General features: G+C 39.5%; 1 protein-coding gene across 7 annotated transcripts in view; it reads right to left on the reverse strand.

Annotated features, from left to right (window-relative positions):
- Nucleotides 1–716: 716 nt before the first annotated feature.
- The window catches only part of acaca (acetyl-CoA carboxylase alpha), a 33,483-nt gene continuing 12,356 nt past the window's right edge, over nt 717–21,843 (reverse strand). For 2 of the 7 annotated variants that reach the window (XM_085469756.1, XM_085469754.1), the window contains exons 21-55: nt 21,669–21,769; nt 21,444–21,532; nt 21,181–21,305; nt 20,964–21,077; nt 20,060–20,173; nt 19,850–19,939; nt 19,619–19,737; nt 17,332–17,355; nt 16,768–16,917; nt 16,310–16,453; nt 16,109–16,211; nt 15,909–16,016; nt 15,701–15,757; nt 15,367–15,411; nt 14,207–14,248; nt 13,389–13,604; nt 13,113–13,268; nt 12,795–13,019; nt 11,831–11,986; nt 11,589–11,735; nt 10,944–11,213; nt 10,391–10,488; nt 10,102–10,222; nt 9,833–9,943; nt 7,661–7,804; nt 7,438–7,558; nt 6,379–6,475; nt 6,147–6,243; nt 5,905–6,040; nt 5,653–5,830; nt 5,452–5,564; nt 4,649–4,803; nt 3,717–3,887; nt 2,548–2,684; nt 717–2,407 (exon numbers count right to left, since the gene is read on the reverse strand). In XM_085469756.1, coding sequence (XP_085325882.1) covers nt 2,281–2,407; nt 2,548–2,684; nt 3,717–3,887; nt 4,649–4,803; nt 5,452–5,564; nt 5,653–5,830; nt 5,905–6,040; nt 6,147–6,243; nt 6,379–6,475; nt 7,438–7,558; nt 7,661–7,804; nt 9,833–9,943; nt 10,102–10,222; nt 10,391–10,488; nt 10,944–11,213; nt 11,589–11,735; nt 11,831–11,986; nt 12,795–13,019; nt 13,113–13,268; nt 13,389–13,604; nt 14,207–14,248; nt 15,367–15,411; nt 15,701–15,757; nt 15,909–16,016; nt 16,109–16,211; nt 16,310–16,453; nt 16,768–16,917; nt 17,332–17,355; nt 19,619–19,737; nt 19,850–19,939; nt 20,060–20,173; nt 20,964–21,077; nt 21,181–21,305; nt 21,444–21,532; nt 21,669–21,769 — 4,401 coding nt within the window. In that variant the 3' untranslated portion in view covers nt 717–2,280. The remainder of the gene's footprint in view (nt 2,408–2,547; nt 2,685–3,716; nt 3,888–4,648; nt 4,804–5,451; nt 5,565–5,652; nt 5,831–5,904; nt 6,041–6,146; nt 6,244–6,378; nt 6,476–7,437; nt 7,559–7,660; nt 7,805–9,832; nt 9,944–10,101; nt 10,223–10,390; nt 10,489–10,943; nt 11,214–11,588; nt 11,736–11,830; nt 11,987–12,794; nt 13,020–13,112; nt 13,269–13,388; nt 13,605–14,206; nt 14,249–15,366; nt 15,412–15,700; nt 15,758–15,908; nt 16,017–16,108; nt 16,212–16,309; nt 16,454–16,767; nt 16,918–17,331; nt 17,356–19,618; nt 19,738–19,849; nt 19,940–20,059; nt 20,174–20,963; nt 21,078–21,180; nt 21,306–21,443; nt 21,533–21,668; nt 21,770–21,843) is intronic. The other 5 variants (XM_085469755.1, XM_085469760.1, XM_085469758.1 and 2 more) reach the window with 5 other exon arrangements.

Genomic DNA, 21,843 nt, shown 5'->3' on the forward strand with positions numbered 1-21,843 from the left:
ATATATCAGCAGATCTGGTTTGCATCCTTAACTAGAGAAAGATCATTACAAGTTTCTGTCAGTTTCATCTACTGATCCTCTTCCCTCCAGTGGCTGACGAGGAACCTGATTTCGCTGATTTGTCAGTGATTAAAAGCAGAATTAATCGGCCTAGCATGCCACTACAAATGAGCAAGAACCCTCTGGGAGACCAGCAAGACCAAGCAAGGCACATTTCCAATTATACTACCAAATGAATCATTTCTTTTATTGGGCCGTCTATAATTGTGGTGGGTATTGGGTGCATGCAACTCAATTTGTCTTACATATTTGTTGGTAACATGGTAATAGAGTTGACAGAGCCAAGGGGATGATATGAAAGAAAGAGCCGGAATAAAAAAAAAGAAGAAAAAAGGGGAGGATGAGCTAGATCCCTCAATATTTGTTTGATCTGCTTCATCCTCCTTAATACTGTTGAAGTTTAAAAGCCAGAGAGAAAAATGGCACTTTAATCATCTGTGGATTGAGGAATGGGAAGACTATCATTTTCAAATAATCAGAAAATGTCTCTCCAGAGTCACAGACTTTGTTCTGACTACTGGAATTAACGAGGCTTCCAGTGATGTGATTATCAGTCGCCGGAATCATCGATACAGAAAAATAATTGACAAATTAAATTAGCATAAATTCTTGAAAACAAGACATTTGTTAAAAAAAATAAATCAAAAAACTTTAAACTAAGTTGGGTAAGCTTTATTTAAAGTTGAAGTTACATTTAGAGCACATCGTCATCAGTGGAGATTATTTTCCGTCTTCAATTAGGAAACATCCAGTTACTTAGAAAGCAGCTGGGAAGCTTGTCAGTACAGGTGTCAACACACACACACACACACACACACACACACACACACACACACAGAAAAGGCACAGCAATAACTATGAAGCCATTTCACATTGCCAACATTGGTATTCAGCAGGGCATTATAATGACACAATGATCCAAAAGTCTAAATTTAACAATGTAGTGCCCTTTAGCCGTTGTTATTATTAGCATTATGTACTCAGTTCCTAACAACAGGTTGTCTTTCTATCATAACACAAATACAGTCGAATATGTGATTCAGAAGACTGGTTTAAATGGTAAAAATAAAAACCATTTCATACACCAGACGTAAAAACTTCAGCAACAGTTGATTACAGTTAAAATGTAACGTATATGTGAACAGTAGCTTTTATCATTTCACAGACATTTTTAAAAGATTTGGCCATTTGATTGTTAATTCAAATACATCTCTTTAGAAAAAAAAAACAGAAACTCAAACAAATAAAACATAAATTTAGAACAAGCTTAACTTAAGACTCAACAGCTGTTGAGGAAAGAGGAAAAAAGATCTTTCTGAGCAAGCTTACGTTTTAAACTCCGTCTCCATTTCGTATTCAAGCTTTCGTCAACTCTCCGTGCGTTACTGTTTGTTTCCCTTTGTGCATTTATGTTTGCACGTATGCTAGATGCAACATTTCAAATGCAGGCTTGATTCTGGCTGCAATGTAAGGGAACAGTAAGCACTAAAGTGCCTCTAAAGCAGCATTTACTGTGTGAAGGGGACAGCTGTGGTTTTGTTGTGAGGCGAGCTGCCCATTGCTCACTGCAGGGTAACTGTGCAATAGTTGGGGTTTAAAAGGGACCTTTCTGCTGCTCCCTGCTGAGCTCCCCTGTTCAATTCTGTCTTTGTTCAGTAACTAAGTGCTCCATGCTTAGGAGTGTAAAAAAAAAAAACCTTTCTTTCTAACTCCTCTATCAATGTGTCGCCACTGTTGAGCTGGTCATCAAAATGCTTGCAAATCTTAGCAAGCGTATGTCACAAACCTAGGTGTCTTTTTAAGAACAGCGTGTTTAATTTATACTTGGGAACACTCCAGTTGAAAAGCATGGATTATCATGGAAGCATAGACGTCCTCTCGAGTCATCTGTGTAAACTCCAAACGTATTATTAAATTAAATTCACTAGATATTTCTACATTGTCATTCTTTTAATTGCTCTTCAGTACAAAACACATGAATTCATCTTAAACACTAGCACATGTGTACTGCCATTTACAAAATGTTATAAATGATGTCAGTCAACTCTTGATCACTGAGAATCATTGCCAGCGGTTCATTAACAACGTGGCTGCTGCCAGCGGTCATCACGCTGGCTCCTCTAGCCTCAATCTCCAGATCAGGTTGAACCAGGCTCTGTTTAGGTCTGACTATGGCCTAAGCTGGGCTTTAAGCCAAGCATGGGCAAAGACAGGCCCCCACTAGGAGGATGCTGATGTCTCCATAGTGGACAGGATACGTACCACTTCTGCTCTCTGAGTAGGTGAGATGTGCTGGGTCATGTGCACAATAGAATCCATGGCAACCTCTGGATTGGCTTGAACAAGGCTGGGAGAAAAAAAAGAGAGGGAAACAAAAGAAAATGAGCCTGTCAGGTGGGCGAATGAAGGTTAAGAAAGGAGAAAATGAGCTATTTAATTCCAGCACTCAGCAGCAGTTTGCGCTGTTGCACAGCTTTGAATGATCACCTGCGAATCTGCTTGAGGATGTGGTCTCTGCGGATGTACTTGATGTTCTCGTCAATGACTGATCTTGCACCCTCTTCTTCAGCTAGCTGCCTCTCCAGCCATGCCACCACTTCTTCATTGTTATCCCACAGATAGGCCTGCAGAACACAGAGAGCGTTAAAGGACAGAAAATGAATCATTGTATGCAGCATTTAAGCATATATAAAGCCTGAAAATCCCACTTTTTTCATGATGCAACAATGAGTGGAAGTAAAAGCAATTAAAAGTTACACACCATATTAAAAGATAAAATTAGCAAAATATCATGAATCAACAAATAAATATCAACATCAACAACAACAAAAAAGATGGACAGGCACAAAGTGGGGGCCTGATGTCTTGCTGACTGGACCTGATGGAAAAATTAGTATTCATGAGTGCTGGCATTTTCTGTTCCCAAACAAAGCCAGGCTGGAGGGCTTAGTGAAGATTTGGGGGTTTAATGGGCTCTTGCCTTTTTATGAACAGTCCTGCTTGAGGTCCACAAGAACATTTAACGCCCTTATTAATCATTTTTAATCTGTTTGCTTTTAATTAAGAAACAGCGTGTTGCTCTCCTATCTGCACGTGCCAGGGCTGTGATTAATTGTGGCTTAAGACAGCCAGTCCTGATTAGGGTAATGTATTAGCTAACAAGAAGGCCACTTCTTAAGAGATCTCAAACACTGAGCCGACTCCTGTCACCCCAGCGGCTGGAGCTCTGAGCCTTAGAAGCAAGGAAGCACAGAAGGAAGGAAGGAAAGATGATGACTTTCACAGAGCGATACACAATGAGACATTACCAAAAAAAAAAAAAAAATCTAACATGAAAGGCACTGAAAAGCAGAAATGTCTACAATCCTGTGTGGTTGTGTGGAAATGATGAAAAGGTTCACTACATGACAGATATTTTGTTATTCCACAATTCTGGTTTCAGTCTACTGTCAAAATAACTAGAATTTACCAGTATTTTAAATATTCAAAGTTTTTATTTTGAATGAATTCTACACGATCCCGTCGCTCTCTAAAGTCAAACTTTTAAATTTATGAACCACCACATCCTTCCATATTATCATACTTTTCACTCAGAGCCAATACATATTGAACGATTTTACAACAAAACCTAAAAACGCCAACAAAATACTTTTTACCTTTACAGCCCCCTCGGCCTCCACAAACCAGCGGCGCAACATCGCCTGGATCTGCCCATCTGTCAGCTCGCTGTTGGCCACCTGGATCTTCCTCTTTACGGTTTCCTCCAGCAGCAGACGCCGCAGACGCCAGTAGAAGAACTGACGGGATGTCTGCCATTCTAGGATATCCTGAAGAGGCAAAAGACAAGCATCTAGCGTTACAAAGAGCTGGTATCATGAAGAGCTACGTTTTAATCCTGCTGAATGCCAATTTTAATGTGGAGCATTGAATTCTGTATCAAGTGAAGCCAAAGGTGTGGCACTCAGGTAGCACTAATTAAGTAGACCACTGTATTACCTGGCTTAAAAACTGTCTGCTTTGACACAAATGTCAATGAATTTATAGGTTTCATTCATAAAATAAAATCTAATTCGACACATTTAAAATGTAATTGTTGTAAAGCGGATTGGTGTGTTAATAACACATGCTGTTCTTCACATTACAGTGAACTGATGGTCTGAGGATGTCTGTTCTCCTTTTCCGTGCTAGTATACTTTAGAATAGGTAATAATCCTCTCCTGTATATAGCATGTAGGGCAGGAAAGAGGGGAAGAGAAAAAAAAAAAACACCCCGACTGCCATCCATCTGTAAAACACCCCTCTGGTCATGTGAGCAAAGTGTGTATCTGTGTGTATTTGTATGTGAAAGATGGGTCTGTGAAGGCACAGAATGAGATGGGGTCTGCCTAAGGCTGCTCTGTAGTTGCTAAGGTGATAGACCAGGGTCATCAGAAGATAATTATAAGGATGAATCTCGCAGCCTGTTGAGACCAAACATTATTCACTAGGCAGGTGCAGCAGCAGCTAGACTGATACTCCCCTATGGGCTTTTCAGGTTATTCACAGACTACACCTTCATATGTGCACACGTGATAGTGTTAGCTCTCACCGTGATGACCCCCTTCTCTTGCATGCGACCTGGGGTGTCATGGAGGTCCGCAAACTGTACAGCCACCTGATGGTAGATGGGCAAAAGAAACTCCTCACGCTCCTTAAGTTTGGTTTCAAGCTCTTTGCGATCAGGAGGGCTCAGCTCTGGGGTTCCTGTTGGAAGTTTCAGAGTAATAGCATGAAACATATTAGGCATATTTCACTGGATTATTCTAAAAAGTTGAATTTAGGGATCAGCAATCAAAAGTGCATGTGCTTATCTACATTTCTGAGCACGTATAATGTAACTGTATTTTCTGTTTACCTCTGTACTATCAGCCTATATATTTTTTTTTATGCAGGCAGTTGCATGGTAGTCCTGTATTTGCCTTTGGTATGTTATACATAAACACAGGTTCTCTATGAGAATGTAGTTGGGAATCAACTTCTGCTAATAGTGTTTTATTCTAGCACCGCCCCCAAACCCTCACTTCTCTCAGAGCAGACAGATGAGCTCCCAAAACCCTCACAGTAAACCATCACTATGCCGAAAGCTCCAAGCAATTGCAGCATTGGTCCAAAGGGGAAAAAAAAAAATCAATAGTCTGCATGGGAGAGACAGTAGAGCTAGTGATTAATCTGGGAAGGTTGTGACCGACATCTCCCAGGGGAATGCAAAAAAGATGACACAAAATCAAGAATGACAGGGAAAGCATAAATGCTCACACCTTTTGCTTCTCCCTTAAATGAAGGTAAGACCAAACAGGGAGGAAGAGAGATAGCCCTAAAGAGGAATACTCAGATTTCAAGTGTGGGGCTTACCCAATTTTTCAGCCAAGCCCATGTAGACTGGATCTACTCTTCTCATGGTCTTGACCAGATCCTTCCTTCTAAACTTGATCTCGACTGTCCCTTCAGGCTCCAACACACCACCTCTGGAAACAGAAAGGATTTAAGTGAGGAAAGACAAGGTATTAAAAAAAATAAAAAATAAAAATCTGCCTCCTTTTCTCCAAAGCTCACCGGCTGTCCTTGTCGGCGTACATCTCCATGTGCCGGGGGTTGATGGTGGGATCTATAACGACCCAGGAGCCTCCTCTCAGCTCAGCCTGCGGGGGGATATAAACCAATACTGGCTGCTTGTACTCTCTCAGCCCATCCACAATGTAGGCCCCGAATTTCAGCACTTGGTCGTACATATCTAAAGAGGATAAAACCATATTAGATGAAGATGGGGTTCAATCACTAATTGGTTGGTGACTGAGGCAGAAGTACCTTTCATCCCTCCAGAAAAGCCCCTCCAATTGGCAAACACAATGAGAGGTAAGCCCTCCCGGTTTAGGTCCTTAATGGCCTGAGCAGTTTTGAAAGCAGAATCTGGGAACCACACCTGTCCTGCCTGTTGGATGAGCTAAATATAAAATAAAAACGAAAGAAGCGGTATCAGTACAAAGGTGTCTGTGAATGTGTTGTGTGCCTGTTCATTCTTGAATATATACACACTCAGTGACCCTTACCTTAGCCTCAGAGTCTAAATTGGCTGGATCAGCTGGGATCGACAGTTCCACTGACCTGGTTTCCACAGCAACAACTCCAGTCGGTATCCCACCGAGTCTGTAAAGAGGCCATCCACTGTTAAAATCTACAAAATACCTTGATATGATTTTTAAAAGCTAATCAATTTTTTTGTTTTGTTTTGTATATCAATAACGTTTAGTGACATGTAACCTGGTTTTATTTGGGACTTACCTGGCTCTGCCTACCACTACACTCTGAGCCCACGGCTGCATGATCTCCATGAAAGAGCCATGGTCGAAGAAGCCAAGCTGCCAGGAACCCTTTGGAGCTTTATTGAGAGAGAGCAGAATACATGCACAGAGTAAATAAAGGCAAAAAGTGAAGTTAATTAATGAAAATTCTAAATGCAACACAATCAGATCCACTTCCAAAAAGCATTCTCTCTTCTCGTGATATTTTTAAAATCCCTAGCTCTCTTCTGTGTGCAGACTCAGCGTGTATATTCGCAGGATCTGTCATCTTGGCACCGCCCGTGATAGATGACTGTATAAGCAGACTTGCTCAGCTCTTTTTCTGCCTGTACACCCCAAGAAACATGCCCAGCCTAAGAGGTTACCATTCAATTAAGCTTGGCCACTCATCACTACCAGACGTTGACTGGCTTCCCACACGGTTCCCCGATCTCTTTGCCATCCCAAGCAGTAATTACACTGATGTGGAACCTGCTCAGTCCTGACCTGCAGTGTAAAACACACTGCATCAATTTTGGTGCTGATCTGGCCTTTGGCGGCATGGTGTTAGGCTTCACTGTTTCTTGCTTAGTTTCTTAATAGCCTTTCTCTTGTAATGAATTATTTCAACCTTTAACTCTTAGGCTATCAGGCTGAAATAATAAATCTTTATATTTACTTTAAATAACACAAAAGAAAATGTGGCTTGACTTTTTAACAACTGCTGATGAAGCAATATTGATGATCATTAGGGGAAAAGTGAAGTGTATACATTATTTTTATAGTCAAAGCTTAGATTTGAGAGCTTAGATGCTAAACAAATCACTACAGCTTTTTTTTGACTATGTTCAGAATTATAACATCAATAGCATTAATAATTAATAGGATGATTTCTAGTAAATAAAACTGGGCATTTAATACAGAGTAACAAAGAAGCTACAGTGAATAGAAGGTCTGCATTTTTTTTTAATACACACTCTTCAAATATTACTCGAGAATCGATTTGCTAGTCCAAACATTTTCATAATCAAATTTAAATACGTCCACATTAGGCACTCACTCTGACTGGGGCGTCCTGCCAACATCCAGCGAGGGTCATAAGGAGCCTTGGTAGGTACAAACTCTACCCGTCGATCTATGGGATCCTTGGCATTGAGGATGGGCACTGGGCTAGATTTACACTGAGGAAAAGATCACTCATTATGATCATGATATCACATTATTAAATGAAATTGTACATTACATTATTATATTTACATACGTTCTAAACATCGAGCTGTTACCTTGGGCATGTAGGACAGCCACTGCAAAAGAGTGAAGACTCCCTCAAAGTCATCGCAAACAGTGCAGTGAGTGACACCATTGTTGTGCATGATCTGAACTCCACCGAGTTGGTTGTTGGATGTATACACTTCTCTGCCCAGCACCTAATGTAGGAAAAGGACAAATGTATGGATTTGTGGGGAAATGTTTGACAAAGGTATTTTATTTTAGATCAGGCAACTAATGAAGGCAATGTTTCAAAACCTGAAGCATTAGTTTCCCGCTTAATTGAACAGAATGTGGATTTACCCTTTAAAAACTAGTTTCAAACTAAGTCAGAATACTGTTGCGCAACACTGGCTGACAACAGGAAGTGTTGTAAACAAGTTTCTAGTCTGTGTATCCAGGTTACGGCAGCCTTGTCGATACCCCTCTTTCACAGTAGTCACATTTTTGGGGACAGCGCCTGCTTCTCTTCATAGCCGATTTCCTAACACATTGCATGAATTAACACGTCCCTTTCTTAACAAGAAAAGCTAATTCATTATACTGGCTTACATCCATTTCTGGTGTGCAACAAAAACCAATGTATCTGTATACATTTAGAGCCACCAAACTTATTTTATCTTCATGTTGTTCCTTTGCCAACCTGAAGCCATAAAATCTCACTTCCAGCCCACCCTATTTTCATAAGCATCTCAGAACAGGTGGCAGGGCCCTGACATGCTTCTATAAAAATCAGAGAGGAGCTCAATCCCTACCCTCAGCTCTCACCTTTTCAGCCATCATTTACTTTTTTTATTACCATTAATGGTTATGTATCTGGCTACAAATCTAGGGCACTCTCCTAAAGCTGTCAGGAAAGCTGGCTGCCCCAAGAAACATTGCAGTCACCTTGACATACACAAAACCCCTGTGCCTCTGGCCATCGCCAGATTCATTAAGATTCCACTGCGGAGAGAAGAGGAGGAGACAAAGGAGGAGGAACGAAGGGAGATGATTGGAAGGAAGAAAACGAGGCACCAAGTGGTAGCAACAGCTCGCTGGGGTATTTGTGCTAGTAGTTACTATCCATTCCCCATGAAAATAGGAGTTCTTTCCAGCAGTTAATGAAATGATGATCTCTGGGTGGTAGCCTCCTGCTCTCTATTAAGTTTCAGTTAATAGCCAGGAAGTCACATGATAAATGAGCAGGCCAAAAAAAAAAAAAAAAAAATCTTAAATCAGTGTTGCTGGTTAAAATCATTTTCTCCAAATAAAAAACAAAAAAATGTGTTGCTATTCATCACCTCTATATTGTGGACATTTGTCAGTAACCATTATTGTGATGCTGCTCCTACAAATGGAGCAAAACAGTGGGACAATCTAAAAACAATTGAGCTTCCAGCAAATAGATATACCATCATTGGGCCATTTGCATGGTTTGTCATGTTGTGTGAACTGTCATCCAATTTGAAATGAAATCATCTTAATGCACTGACAAGGACAGACAATGGGTAGCAAGCCAAAAGGAGGCAGCGATGCGTGCAGACACGCACACAGACACACACTAATCAAGTGTATACAGGCGAGAAAAAAACCAAAAAACAATCTGCATCAGCAAAACTTTTCATTCTGATTAAAAACAAATGATATGGGTGTCCTGCACTGCAGCCTCTGGCATGTCACTCTATTTCTATGCAAATACAACTTCATGGTGCGCTTTCAATTATTCCACTTTGAGTGGCAGCCAGGCCTGTGGCTGGGATCGGAAAGGGAATCCCAGTAGAACACAGCGAGGTGGAGGGAATGAGCTTCAAAATTGCTCAAACAGGGAGGGGGGAACAAGCCATATAAACCGAAAAATAAAAATAAAATCATCAAAGCACACACCGTTTTCTGTTACATTTTTTTCATAATTCAAAAAACAAACAAAAAAAGGACGAAAAACATAAAAGACCCATTTGACCTTCCTGCCATATTAGCTGAAAAATTTAAAAGTCAACTAATGAATATATATTGGTTTGCTCATTAAAGCGCAGATGCATTAATTATATGAATTTAGAAACAGCTCATTTGGTGTTCACTCCCCATTACAGGAGAAGCAGAGTGCACATGTGTACAACACAATCATGTTTTTCTTCTACAACAGCAGAAAGGCACCATCACTGTATTCTACTGTATCTAAATTACACAAAAATGACCCATTTCACCTTATTGAGGGCTCCAGCTCCAGTAAGGATGATGTGGGAGTTGTCCACTTGTATGGTCCTCTGTCCAAGCCTCACCAGATAGGCTCCAATACCTATGGCTCGGCATGTGACCTAGAGGAGTGCAAGATTTCCAATAAGCAACCATCCAGCTTTTCACGTCTTTACATACAGCAAGTCTTTCTTCTTAACAGAACATACAAACTCAAGGCAAAGCAGCAGACTACATATATGAATGTGTGTTTTCACACAAGTGCGCACTTGAATCTTACCAGATTCATCGTGATGATCTCCTCGTAAGCCAGAGAGGATTCTCCGGCAATCATTCCCGACCCTCTCAGATTCTCCACACCCAGCCCCTCATCTTTACCTATAATGTCAGTGATCTTGTACCTGCGTGACAACACATACATTCACTCAAATCCAGATGCGATGACCCCCTCTTACCTTTGTCTCAATCTGTCACATCTTGTGTTTGAAGCTTGAAGATTACAAGCTTATAAAATCATATCCTCACATACAAAATTAACTATTAATGCATACTTAAAAAAAAAAAATTACCTCGATTCACCCTCATCCTCCACATGTTCGCAATGCACTGAGTTTAGAGCTGAAACCTTCTTGTAATCCTGAGGTGTGAGGTAGAGATACTTGAAACCCTGTAGGAAAAACAAAACATGCAACTGAAATAATGTCGACAGCTTAAAAATTGACAAAAATGAAGATGCAGCAGACAAAAAGTCAGGAAACTTTTTTTTTAAAGACAGAAAAAAAGGAACAAAAAAAATAATTGAGAGAACAGATTAGTCTCAGAATTTATATACTACACCTTTAGTAAAAAACAAAACAAAACTTAATACATAATAATAAACCTTCAAATGCAAATACACTGAGATAATGACAGCAATTCTGAAACAAAAAAATCTTTTAGAATTATGGAAAACTAAATAACTAAAACTTACTAAAATAAGTATTAGGAATATTACGATATTCTCAATAATTATCTACAAATAGTGATTAGTGGATTTCACTTAAAATAAAAATAAAAAATTCTATACAAATTTAAATTAAAGTTTAAGTATAGCCTAATGTCTCTGAGACTCTGCTGGCTGACCTTGTAAGGATCAGCTGGATCTTGCCAGGCCACATGAAACATATGTCTGATTTCCTCTGCCAGACCGATGCGTGCACCGCTGTTGGCCGCAATATAGAGTCGGGGGATGCCACTTTCCCGAGCCATCTCTGAGGCTCGCAGGAACAGCATGTCCTCCTGGGGCCCAAAGGAGCCTATCTTGTGTGTGATGTCATTGCTTATGACAATGATCTCACGTCCTGCTGGGTACTCTGGGGTTCGCAGGGTCATCCGCCATGCCACCATGCCAATCTGGAGAGATCAAATAGGGAAACTTTAACCCAATAAATACAGAATATCTGTAAGTATTAGACAATAAATAATCCACATTAGCTGCATAGTTGTTTTTCTGATTTTGACCATGTTTGCTCAACGGTGGAATAAAAAGTGTGAAATCCTCCACATTTGTTGAATCAAGACAGAATCAGAACGCAGCTTTACATCTTTGGAATAAATAGAAGTATAATATAGACAGTCATCTATTTATCTATACTACCATCTTTATTGCATCAGAGCAAAAGAAAATGTGTACATTCTGAAATAAGAGGCGAGTGTGTCAAAAAATGTCAATGTCAAAAATTCCTGCTTTTCAAGGTTTGTTTTCATGCTTCAAGCTTAAACACGGACCTCGTTGCCCCCTGGCAGTCGATTCATCTGTACCAGCTGACCTTGAGCATCAAGAACCAGCTCTGTGAAGGTGAGCAGCTCAGAAGGAAGAGGACACTGAGGTAAGTCGGCAAAAGCCTGACATGAATGCCAAAGCTTTTTCAGAGCCTGAAGATAGGATAAAATAGGCAGCATGTTAATATGTTATTATTTAGTACATCTAAGCAGAAGCTAAATATAATAGGCACGTTTTTGTACAGTACCTGTCTGAACATTTCTGGAAAGTCATAGACATAGGTGGTGCCCAGAGATTGTGCTTGGAAGCGTTTAGACTGCAACAGGTCTTTGGTAACATATGGTGTATTGATGAGCATGCCATGCAAGGGGCCCTGCTTGTCTCCATATGCTTGGAACATAATCTGGAAAAAGGCCAGAAGTGGTCACTTTAGTGATACAATGATCTCTTCAACAACCTTGGCATTAAGATGAAATCAAGATGAAAACACATGACAGGAAAAAAAAAAAAACTAAAAAAACGTGATAATGATTAAAAGCACTTCTCATAGTTACTGGACATCAAAAGAATTCCTCTCATGTAGCGCTCTCACTATGTTGCAACTTTAGTATGTGTTATTACTTCATTATTTATCCTCCCAACAATATTACATTTTAATGCATGAAATGAGTACAGCTAAAACACTTCGAGCTGTCACTTTTGTTGGTAACCATATAACAGTCTTCACATAAAAAACAAACTGTGAATCTCTTATATTATGGAACCATTAAAGCCACCACAGAGCAAACATGGGAAAAAGACAAAAATAAGACATGAAATGTGTTGAAGATGACAGAAATCTTCCTTCATTGCTTCATGTAGCTTTCATCTCTTCAGCACTGCCTTACTACTGAATGGATGGCCGTGACCACTGAAAGATGAATGGACGGCTGGATTGATGAATCTCGCATATCTTACCTGAGTTACCTGAGTTTAGAAAAAAGATATTGCTAAAAGAACTGTCCAATGGGCTATGGGCAAGACACCATACTGGATCTCTACTCCAAATAATAAAAACTTGAAGTTTCTATTATGATATATACAACTACGAAATTTACAACAGAGTCTGGTAAATTGTACTCTACAAGCTGAGGTTTCCAGGAAGGAGCTGATGCCCTTTACCAGTGAATGGACAATAAGGAGATGAGATGGATGATGTATGAGTGCCCCACCTGTCGGTCTTTGGGCCCCACCTGTCCCGTTCGGGCATCAGTGACCTCCTTGTAGAGGCTGATATCCAGGTAGTAGCCAGATTCATTTGTAAGGAAGAGGCGGATGGGAATTTGCTTCCCCGTTGGAGTCAAGCGGATGTTAATCTTCAACTCGGCCTGCAGGACTCGAAGCTTCCACAGACGGCTGCCGTAACGCATCACCATGGAGCGCACAGACTCCTCGATCTGAAGTTCACAGGAAAAGATTAGCAGGAAGCAAACACAGTGGCAGTAATTTACTCTGTCAATCAGATATTTGTGGGTAATATTTTCCCAGACCTTTGATGGGTCCATGATGACTGTAGGGACAAAGTTGAGGAAGATATGGTTACAGTCAGTTCGCACAGTTGTGTTGTTGAAAGCCACCTCCAGTTCATCCATAGCTTCCAGCAGCAGGCGCTCTGCTTCATTGTGAAGGTATTCAAAGGAGGCCTCCTAATAAAAGAGGAGGAAAAAATAAATCTCAACAGCATCGAACACGGCAGAATTTGGGGGCTAAAAATTAAAGGCAAAAAATAGAAAGTTTCTCATCCAAAACCAAGCTTGTAATCTTACCTTTGTTACCAGATCAGAGTGGCGGATAATGGCACGGACAAAGAAACGGTAGTCCGTAACTTCTGTGCCCACCTCCACTCGGGCTGCACCCAGATACAGGTGCATCTTGTGATTGGCACATGGAATGGCAGTGAGAGCAAAATTCCGCATGCGGTTGAGCTCCAGCTGGAATGCTAATGCAGGCTCTAAATGACGATAGATCCGGTCCTCCTCAAACTATTGAGACACAGACAGGATACAATAACAAACAGTAACACAGTCCTGCAGAGACAAGTTTGTTTCAATATTTTACTGAGCACCTCAGTTTTTTTCTTAACTAGCACCTCTAACATTAACAGACACAGTTTAAATTGGCAATTTCACGATTGCTCAGTTGGTTTAAGTGTAAAAAGACGCCCATGAGCCACACACTGTATTAAGTAAATTAAGTCATGGGCAATATCAATCTCAGAAAGCTGCTAATGGGTGTCATTTCTCTTAAATGGGGGACATAATTAAAGAGTTCATTAGTTTAATGAGTTTTAGTCATGTCATTGTAGTGAAACTATCAGGAGTAGCAGAAATGAAGAGCCATCACTGACTGCAACTGAATGAAAGTTAACACTGCTTGGAACGGGTGGTCAGTCTGTTTTTTTTCCCTAAACAGGCTGTTTCATTGTCATGGGAATAATCCGACATACATGTGCATTAAATACACAGTATATTCATCTTTCCAATAGAGGTCCCTTCTCCATAGGCTCAACATTAACTTGACATTTAAGCAAAAATACATTTTATATGACAGTGATGATTTGGATTTGTGTTATGTGAGCACCTACCTTGTCCCTGGCACGGAATGTGAAAAATTTAGGAAATTCCCTCTGTGTAAATAATCATAAGACAAAGAAATAAATTAATCAAAATGTTGTACATAACAGATTACATTTTCTATAAAGACAGCAATTCTGTGTTAAGAATGACAAATTAATTAGACTTTCACCAACTGTGCCTAATTACAGCAGCTCAAAAAAAGCCATTATGATCTTTGCTGAAATAGCTATATGGAAAGGAACAGTCACAATTAGGACCTTAATCGACACGCAGGGGGCCCTGTGTTCTTTTACTGCGATAATTTACCTATCAAGAAATCACTATGTATTCACCAAAGCAGAGGGCTAACATAATAATAGCAATGGGCTCAACATATAAGCACCCATTACATTCTAATGCATAAAACATGTCCTCCTTTCAGAGATCCAGTGATTCTCTGAATAATGCCTGGTAGGCCTGTCTGATGTTATCACATGAAGTCTCCCACTTGCCAAAATAATGCCAGATGGATTGGAGACGCCCTCATCACACCACAAGCTACATAATAATCAGATGACTGCAAAAGTATACACAGTGTAAACCTTCATAGCTATGATTTAACACTGATTGCAAATGACCCACTGCAATATAGTGAACTGAAGAAAAATCTTTTCAGAGTGAGCATGCATAAAACAGTAGCGGCCACAATGATAGGGACATCTGTTATTATGACAATGACTTTGTCTTTTCTATTCAAATCCCTGTCATCTAAATGCAACTGGTCTCTTGATAATATGTCAAACTCTGAAAGACAAATGGTACATCACAAAACTGCTACATCTGGGGGTTCAAACTCTTATGTGGCTAAAATGTGTGGTCCCATCACTAATAGGGCATTTCCATCTAAAAATGATGAGCTCACAATCTGTGTGATTTATTTAAGCTGGTATAACCGAGCTGTAAAAAAACAAACAAAAAAAAAAAGCAGCTGCAGGATGGCAAAGATTAAAAAAGTCTGTGCTAAACAGAATTAGTGTATGCATGTTAATACACTATCATTAATCTACCTCCTGTAGGTGGCGTTTCCAACAACATCTACAGTGATATTTTGCACTTTCTATGTAATTTGTGTTGGTTGTGAAACAAATGCACTGTTGACGACAGAATTCTTCTGCCTTCCATTACTTACATGAAACCTTTGGTCCACCTCACAGTTGACTTGCTTCCTGAAATCCTGTCATCAAAAATGCAGCAAAAGCAAGGCATGCAGAAGGAGATACAGAGACAAAAGAGGAAAACCAGCTAAATTTCAAATGCAAATTATTACCACAATTACTACAGTATTGCCACACATAACAAATTAATAAAATATTAGTGATAACAAAAAGGTCAGATGCAAGCTCAGTTTATTTCTGATATTTTGGTACATGCGGTTCAGTAGTGCCGAACTGATGGCATGCAAGGCAGCTGATGGTGAAGATAGATGGTTTTCTGAGTTTTAAGTTTTAAATCAGAAGCCTCACCTTTTGAGCCACGAGGAAAGTCAACCTTCGGATGCCGTGTTCAAACAGCAGAGATTTCTGGAATAAGAAAAAAATTTTGTTAAAAAAAATTAAAATAAATATATATATTTATAGTCAGGATGATAAGAACAAGCTAAGTCATCTCATATATTCTAATCCATTTTCTTAACTGACAAGATACAAGGTTTTTGCTGTAGATGTCTCCCACCTTTGACTGAGTGAATTCCCGGAACATAGCTGCCAGGCCATCATCATCAATGTCGCTGTCAGTCTTTATAGCAACATTCAGGATATGGATAGGCTCATCCTGGACACTCTGGGTAACAAAGCAAATACACATCTAATTCGAATCCTTAGTTATAGGGGTCAGTGACAGGCTAGTGACTAGTACAAGTCTGCCCTCTTCACCTTGTTGTCCTCTTCACCGTACAGCACGGGATTGCCTCCTTCTGGGAAGGTTGGACTTTGTGGAGGAGAGTCAGAGAAGCAGCTCAACATATCCGTTATGTTCCTATAAAATATTTAAAAAATATATAAAAACGATTAGTGATACTTTTACCTCCCAATAAAAACCACTCAAGTTTAGAATTTTTTTACACAAGGACTGACTTGGTGAACTCCTGGAAGCTGCGGAAAGCCACCATGGCTCCCATGCGCTGGCAGGGTGGTGTAAAAGACGTGTCAAGCAGAACGTCGCTCACACTGGCCATGTGCACCATGCCGTAGTGATTCAGGTTGGATGAGAATGACATCCTAAGGTGTAGACAGAGAAATATTAAAAAAGGCTTGAATGTTAAAAAACAAACAAACAAAACAAACAAAAAAAACAAGTAGTAACAAAACACCACCAAGGAATGAACATAGGAAAAGAGCTATACCGTAGGCAAGGACATTTAGATATATCCTGTTACGATAACACCGCTTTGCAGTGAACAAGACCACGTAAAACCACCAGAATGACCCAAGTATCCAAGTTTCATTTTGATGTGTGTTAGTCCTTTGATTGTAAGCAGGCAACCCCAAAGTTACAGCTTGTATAAGCACTCGAGAGGTCTTATGTGTCAAACCTGTCCACAGTATCCAAATCTGATGCATTTTTCTTCTCAGCATTATCATCCTGTGATTCATTTTCTGGTGCTTTAGGGTCCTGGGGTTTAGTTTCCTCTAATTTAGTGTCCATGACTTTAAGATTTTCCAGGACTGAAGGAAACATTTTCCTGGCAGGACAGTCAGAGGTTTCAGTTTTGGAGATGCGTACTAGTATATGATTTCTACCAAAATTTTATGTGATCATCTTAAACTATATGACATACATAAGTTATCTTAAACTTGCACAATACTGAAGCACATACACACAGCAGTTAGATACAGAGCAGTCATTTCAACAGAAACAGGCACCCATCAGTAAAGACATTTTTTGGCAGAAAGGTTGAATGCCATAGGCCATGCAGATGTCAGTAAAATTAAATTACTCTGCAATTATCAACCAGACTAGACCAAAGTTACTAAATCTAAACAAATAAAACAGCTTTATAACCAACAACTAGATAATTAATCTCAACTTGAATTACAGCTTTATTCATCCAGCTAGCTAGTCACCGGTAGTGGATGCAATTAAAAGAATGTTTTACCTGTTTAGAGTGGGGATGTTCCCTCTGCAATCAAATAACATTGATTATCAAGTGGTTAGTGACAGGCATCAGAAGGAAGACATTTAAGGTGTAGCAATGTGTGCATGTGATTATATGTGTCCCTTAACATATTTTTGCACCAGGAACAACCAAATTATTCTGTGACTTCACACATAAAAAGATTAACGAGAAACACATCTGATGTAAATGCAGCCAATTACATTTGTATCCTTGGTGCTCTGTATGTGTGTGTGTGTTTGGGAAGGGGGGGGGGGGGGACTGGAAAATTTCATGGGTGGAGTTTCAGAATCTTGTATGCATCCACTGCATATAGAAATGGATGTAATGAATGGTAAAATTATGGTAAATAACTCTTTCTCACAATAAACACACACTTTGCTACTTAACTGCTTCCTCTACACATGCATCACGTGATCCAAAAAGAAACAAACAAACCCTGTTCAGAGACTAACTCTGAACAAAGAGCGGATCACGTCACACTCTCATGCCGTTCCGTATGTCACAAATTATGATGCAAAAATGAAGGTTAATTTATACACAGTAAAACACAAGCATGCGGATGGATGAGTGCAAGGATTTCAAAAAAATAAGCACTACTTAGTAACCACAAGCAAATGCATTGAAACAAACAAAAAATACACAAAACATGCAATCACACATGGACGAACTGAACCCAGCTGCTGAAACTGAGTGAGTGCAACAGAAATGCCACAGTACTGTGTCTGTTAAAAACCTTTTCAAATACTGAGCACGTACAATAACTTCTGACTTTTTTTGTGCCAGATGTTTTTTTTTTCCCCCTCTGAACTTAAGCAAGAGCACGTGACCTGAAACTCTTGATTCTCAATTGCTTAATTGCTCAGTCCTGTTTTAACAAACCAAGAAAAGTATTTTCAGTGGTGAAAAATACCTTCTTTTTTTGCACATGACAACATTTACAGGAAAAACAATGGCGAACAGTGACACAGAGGTAGGAAAAAAAAAAACAAACCCAAAAAAAACAGGGACCGTGGATATAAAAAGTGCACACATCCCTGCTGGGGGAAAAATAATGAGACAACAATAAATCATTATAAAAATTCTTCCCACCTTTATTGTGACCTATAACTTGTACGACTCAAGAGAAAAACAAACCAATCTGTTATGGGGAAAAAAATGTAAACATAAAAAATAAGCTGGCTGCATAAAAATGCACACCTCTAAAACTAGTACATTACTGGAGCACCTTTTAATTTAAACGTGGCATTCAGTTTTCTTGAGTACACAGTTGTCATCAATTAGAGACTCTCGTTAACCTCGCATAAAGTTCAGCTGTCCTAATAAGATTTTGCTGACATTTACACCATGTCTAGACTATGGGCTAGTGTTGCAAGACTGAAGCCTATTCTGACAAAGAAAACATCCATACACAAGTCTCCTAAAAGCTTGTGGGAAAATGTGATACGGTCTGAAGGTTGAACTTTTTGGCACAATTTCATACAGAACGTTTGGTGCTAAAACCACTCTATGCATGACCGTACTTAAAGTGAAGCACGGTGTTGGCAGTATCATGCTTTGGAGCTGCTTTTCTTTAGCTGGAAACTTAAGTGTTAGTGGAGTGGACAGAACTCGAAACATTTCTACCACCAGTCACAAGAAACCCTTCAAGTTTCTTGCAGACAGCTGAATTAAAGGTTGTGCACATTTATGCAACCAGCTTATTATGCTGATTTGTTTCTTCAATTGAATTGTACAGGTTATAGGTCACATTAAAGGTACCAAAAGTTGAGAATTATTTATTGTGGTTTTAATTTTTATTTCTCAGATGCTTGGCATTTTAACTAGGGTGAGTATGCTATTTATATCCACTGTACTTAATAATAAGTATTCTTTATCTTTTAACAGTTACAGTATAATAGGTCATGAAAATTTTATGCAGCCATGCTACACCTTGAGTTGGGATGTCAAAAAAAAAAAAAAATAAATAAAATGTTGTAGAAAACTGTAAGACAGGAAAAAATTCAGGTTCCTCTATTTAGAAACACAGGCATAAGCAGCAACTGCAGCACATCATTGCAGGTCCCGCTGCTAACACGCAGACTAATATTATTATTGTTGTGTTGTCACCTTGCAAGCAATTTTGATAAAAGCTAACTTTTAATGAAAAATTCAACATGAGAGTAAGAGTAGAATTACTGATGGCACAGCGTCCTGGGGAAAGGAGGGGGTCAGGACAGCAGAATAGTAATGCACATGTACGCGTTTCAGCTATTTTCATGAGCAATACCTGTTGGGATGTGAAGTGGGAAGCATGAACTGAAACTCTACTATACATGTGTTGTCCTTCAGTTGTCGATGCTGAACACTGTTGAGCTCGTAGGCGATGTATGCTCTCCGAACATACACCTGACATTATTGAAGACAGGCAATGCTGGTCAGATATGTGAAGTGCTTGTAAAGTTTGTTCAACTTAAATTCAGAGAAACTGATTAATAAACAAGACTCTTATTCCTCTCACCTCCAGGGCGGCCATCCTGACTACCTGATTACTGTGGTAGAAGAAGTTGGGGAGAACGTCAAAGATGGATGTCTCTGAAAGGATCAGTTTCTAGAGAAAGAAAAATAACAAAGAAAAAAAAAAAGTATAATCATACACCTTGGACATTTTGTCTGTTGTTGTGAAACACATGCACAGCCACAACTACTGCTCTTGTCCTTTAATGCTCACCTGAAGGTTCTCAATGCAGAACTGGTGCCCATACATATCGATGGCAGAGAGAAAGATTGACTCCACCTGGTTGTGTCGTAGCTCATAAGAGGGAAGGTGGGAAGCTATCAACACCTGGAAGAATAAGATAAATGTGCTCTTCAGGTATAGCACAGCAAACACTACTTAATTATGCTTTCCTTTACATTTTCTGACAGTGTCAACCTTTACACTGTTTCAGCTACACACTTTGTTGTGCTAATGTGTCACATGTTTTACTTTATATTTATATTTATTTTTAAAGAAATGGAGAGCATATAGTGACATCTGGTGGGAAAATACTAAATAAATAAAGTCTGGTAGTGAGTTACATTCATAGTTGTGTTGGTGTTTCTGTATTGCTCAGCGATCACAGGTGATTCTGAGCTTTGATGTTGCACTTTGACAAACAGTTACTTTTAATAAAACAGCAAAGAGAAAAAACTTCTCTCTACACAGACTGTCAGAGATGTATGGATGAATATTAGCTATTGCATTACTAAAATGAGCAAGCTAGATACAACTACAAACTATGACATTTTGTTTCATGCTGTGCTTACAGGGCACATTACTGCTCAACAGAACAATCACAGAGTTTAAGGTCCATGTTGCTGCAAATTATCTTAAAAGTGCATGTCAGGCTACGCCAGAGGTTAAAAAATCCACAGTCCTACCAATTAGGCATCACCTGAGCCAATCCACAGCCTCTGCCACTTCAAAAGCTTTTCAGCTAAACAATCAGGCTTTTAGATCTTTTTTTTTTTTCAACTAACTTCTTTTAGTTTCCGAATAGTACTTCTTCATTGCTGTACAGTTTTGTTTTGTTTTTTTAAATTCTGTTATTTCATTGTAGTATGTCAAACAAGATTAGGAGTTCAATTCTGACCTGCCGAGCACGCAGCGCCACCTTTGCATTGGTTGTCTTGCTGAGCTGGGTGAGTTCAGTCAAAATGGCCATCAATTCATCAGTTAGTGTTGGATCACGGCCACAGAGCTGGTCCTGCATGGAGAAGAAGAGGAAGAAGAAGAATATGATAAAAGGCACGACTGCTGAAAATCACTTTTTTATAGAGATTTCTAAATCAGTAAGAATGGATACTTACAATCAGCATAGTAACAAGTAGATTCTTCTTGGTGACTTGAGCATGGGAAAAGATATAATTGAGCACATTGGCCATGTCACCCTTGTTTTCCTCACGCAGTGCAAAGACACACTTATCGTAGTGTCCTGTTGACAGATAGATAAGAGCGTTGGTAAAAACTGGACAGGAAACTTGAGGTTTAAGAGCACCATCAAGTGGTGAGAATATGCTAATGCAATGTTTCTGCTATCCAAGCAAGAAAGTGTCAAGTCACTGTTTCTCACCATTCTGAAACTGGATCTCTACTTTTAGATATTGTCTAAGCAAGTCCATCACGACAGCCTTCATGTGACCTCTGATGCCGCTGCGGTACCTGTTAGACACAAAAACATTCTGGTCTTACAAGAAAAATGTATGCTGTTGTGCAGATAAAGCACACAGACAAAACATTTACTTTAAACCCTAGGATTAAAACTTGGTGATATTTAGATAAAAAGTATGTTGCTCACTTCTGCACCAGCTGAACAATGCTTTGTGTGTTCATAAAGAAGACTTCTCTCTCTGATTTCTTGTTAAGAGTAGCTGCATGGCTGTCCAGTATGTTTGCAATCTGGAAACAAAGGAAGAAACAATAAGCATTTAATCCCACCAGCAGTGGAGACTGATAAGCATTTAATCCCTTTG

This window comes from Copadichromis virginalis, linkage group LG10 (assembly GCF_057382275.1).
Source record: "Copadichromis virginalis isolate Kocher_CV1m ecotype Utaka linkage group LG10, C_Virginalis_male_GT1.1, whole genome shotgun sequence".
In the NCBI taxonomy this organism is placed as follows: Eukaryota; Metazoa; Chordata; class Actinopteri; order Cichliformes; family Cichlidae; genus Copadichromis; species Copadichromis virginalis.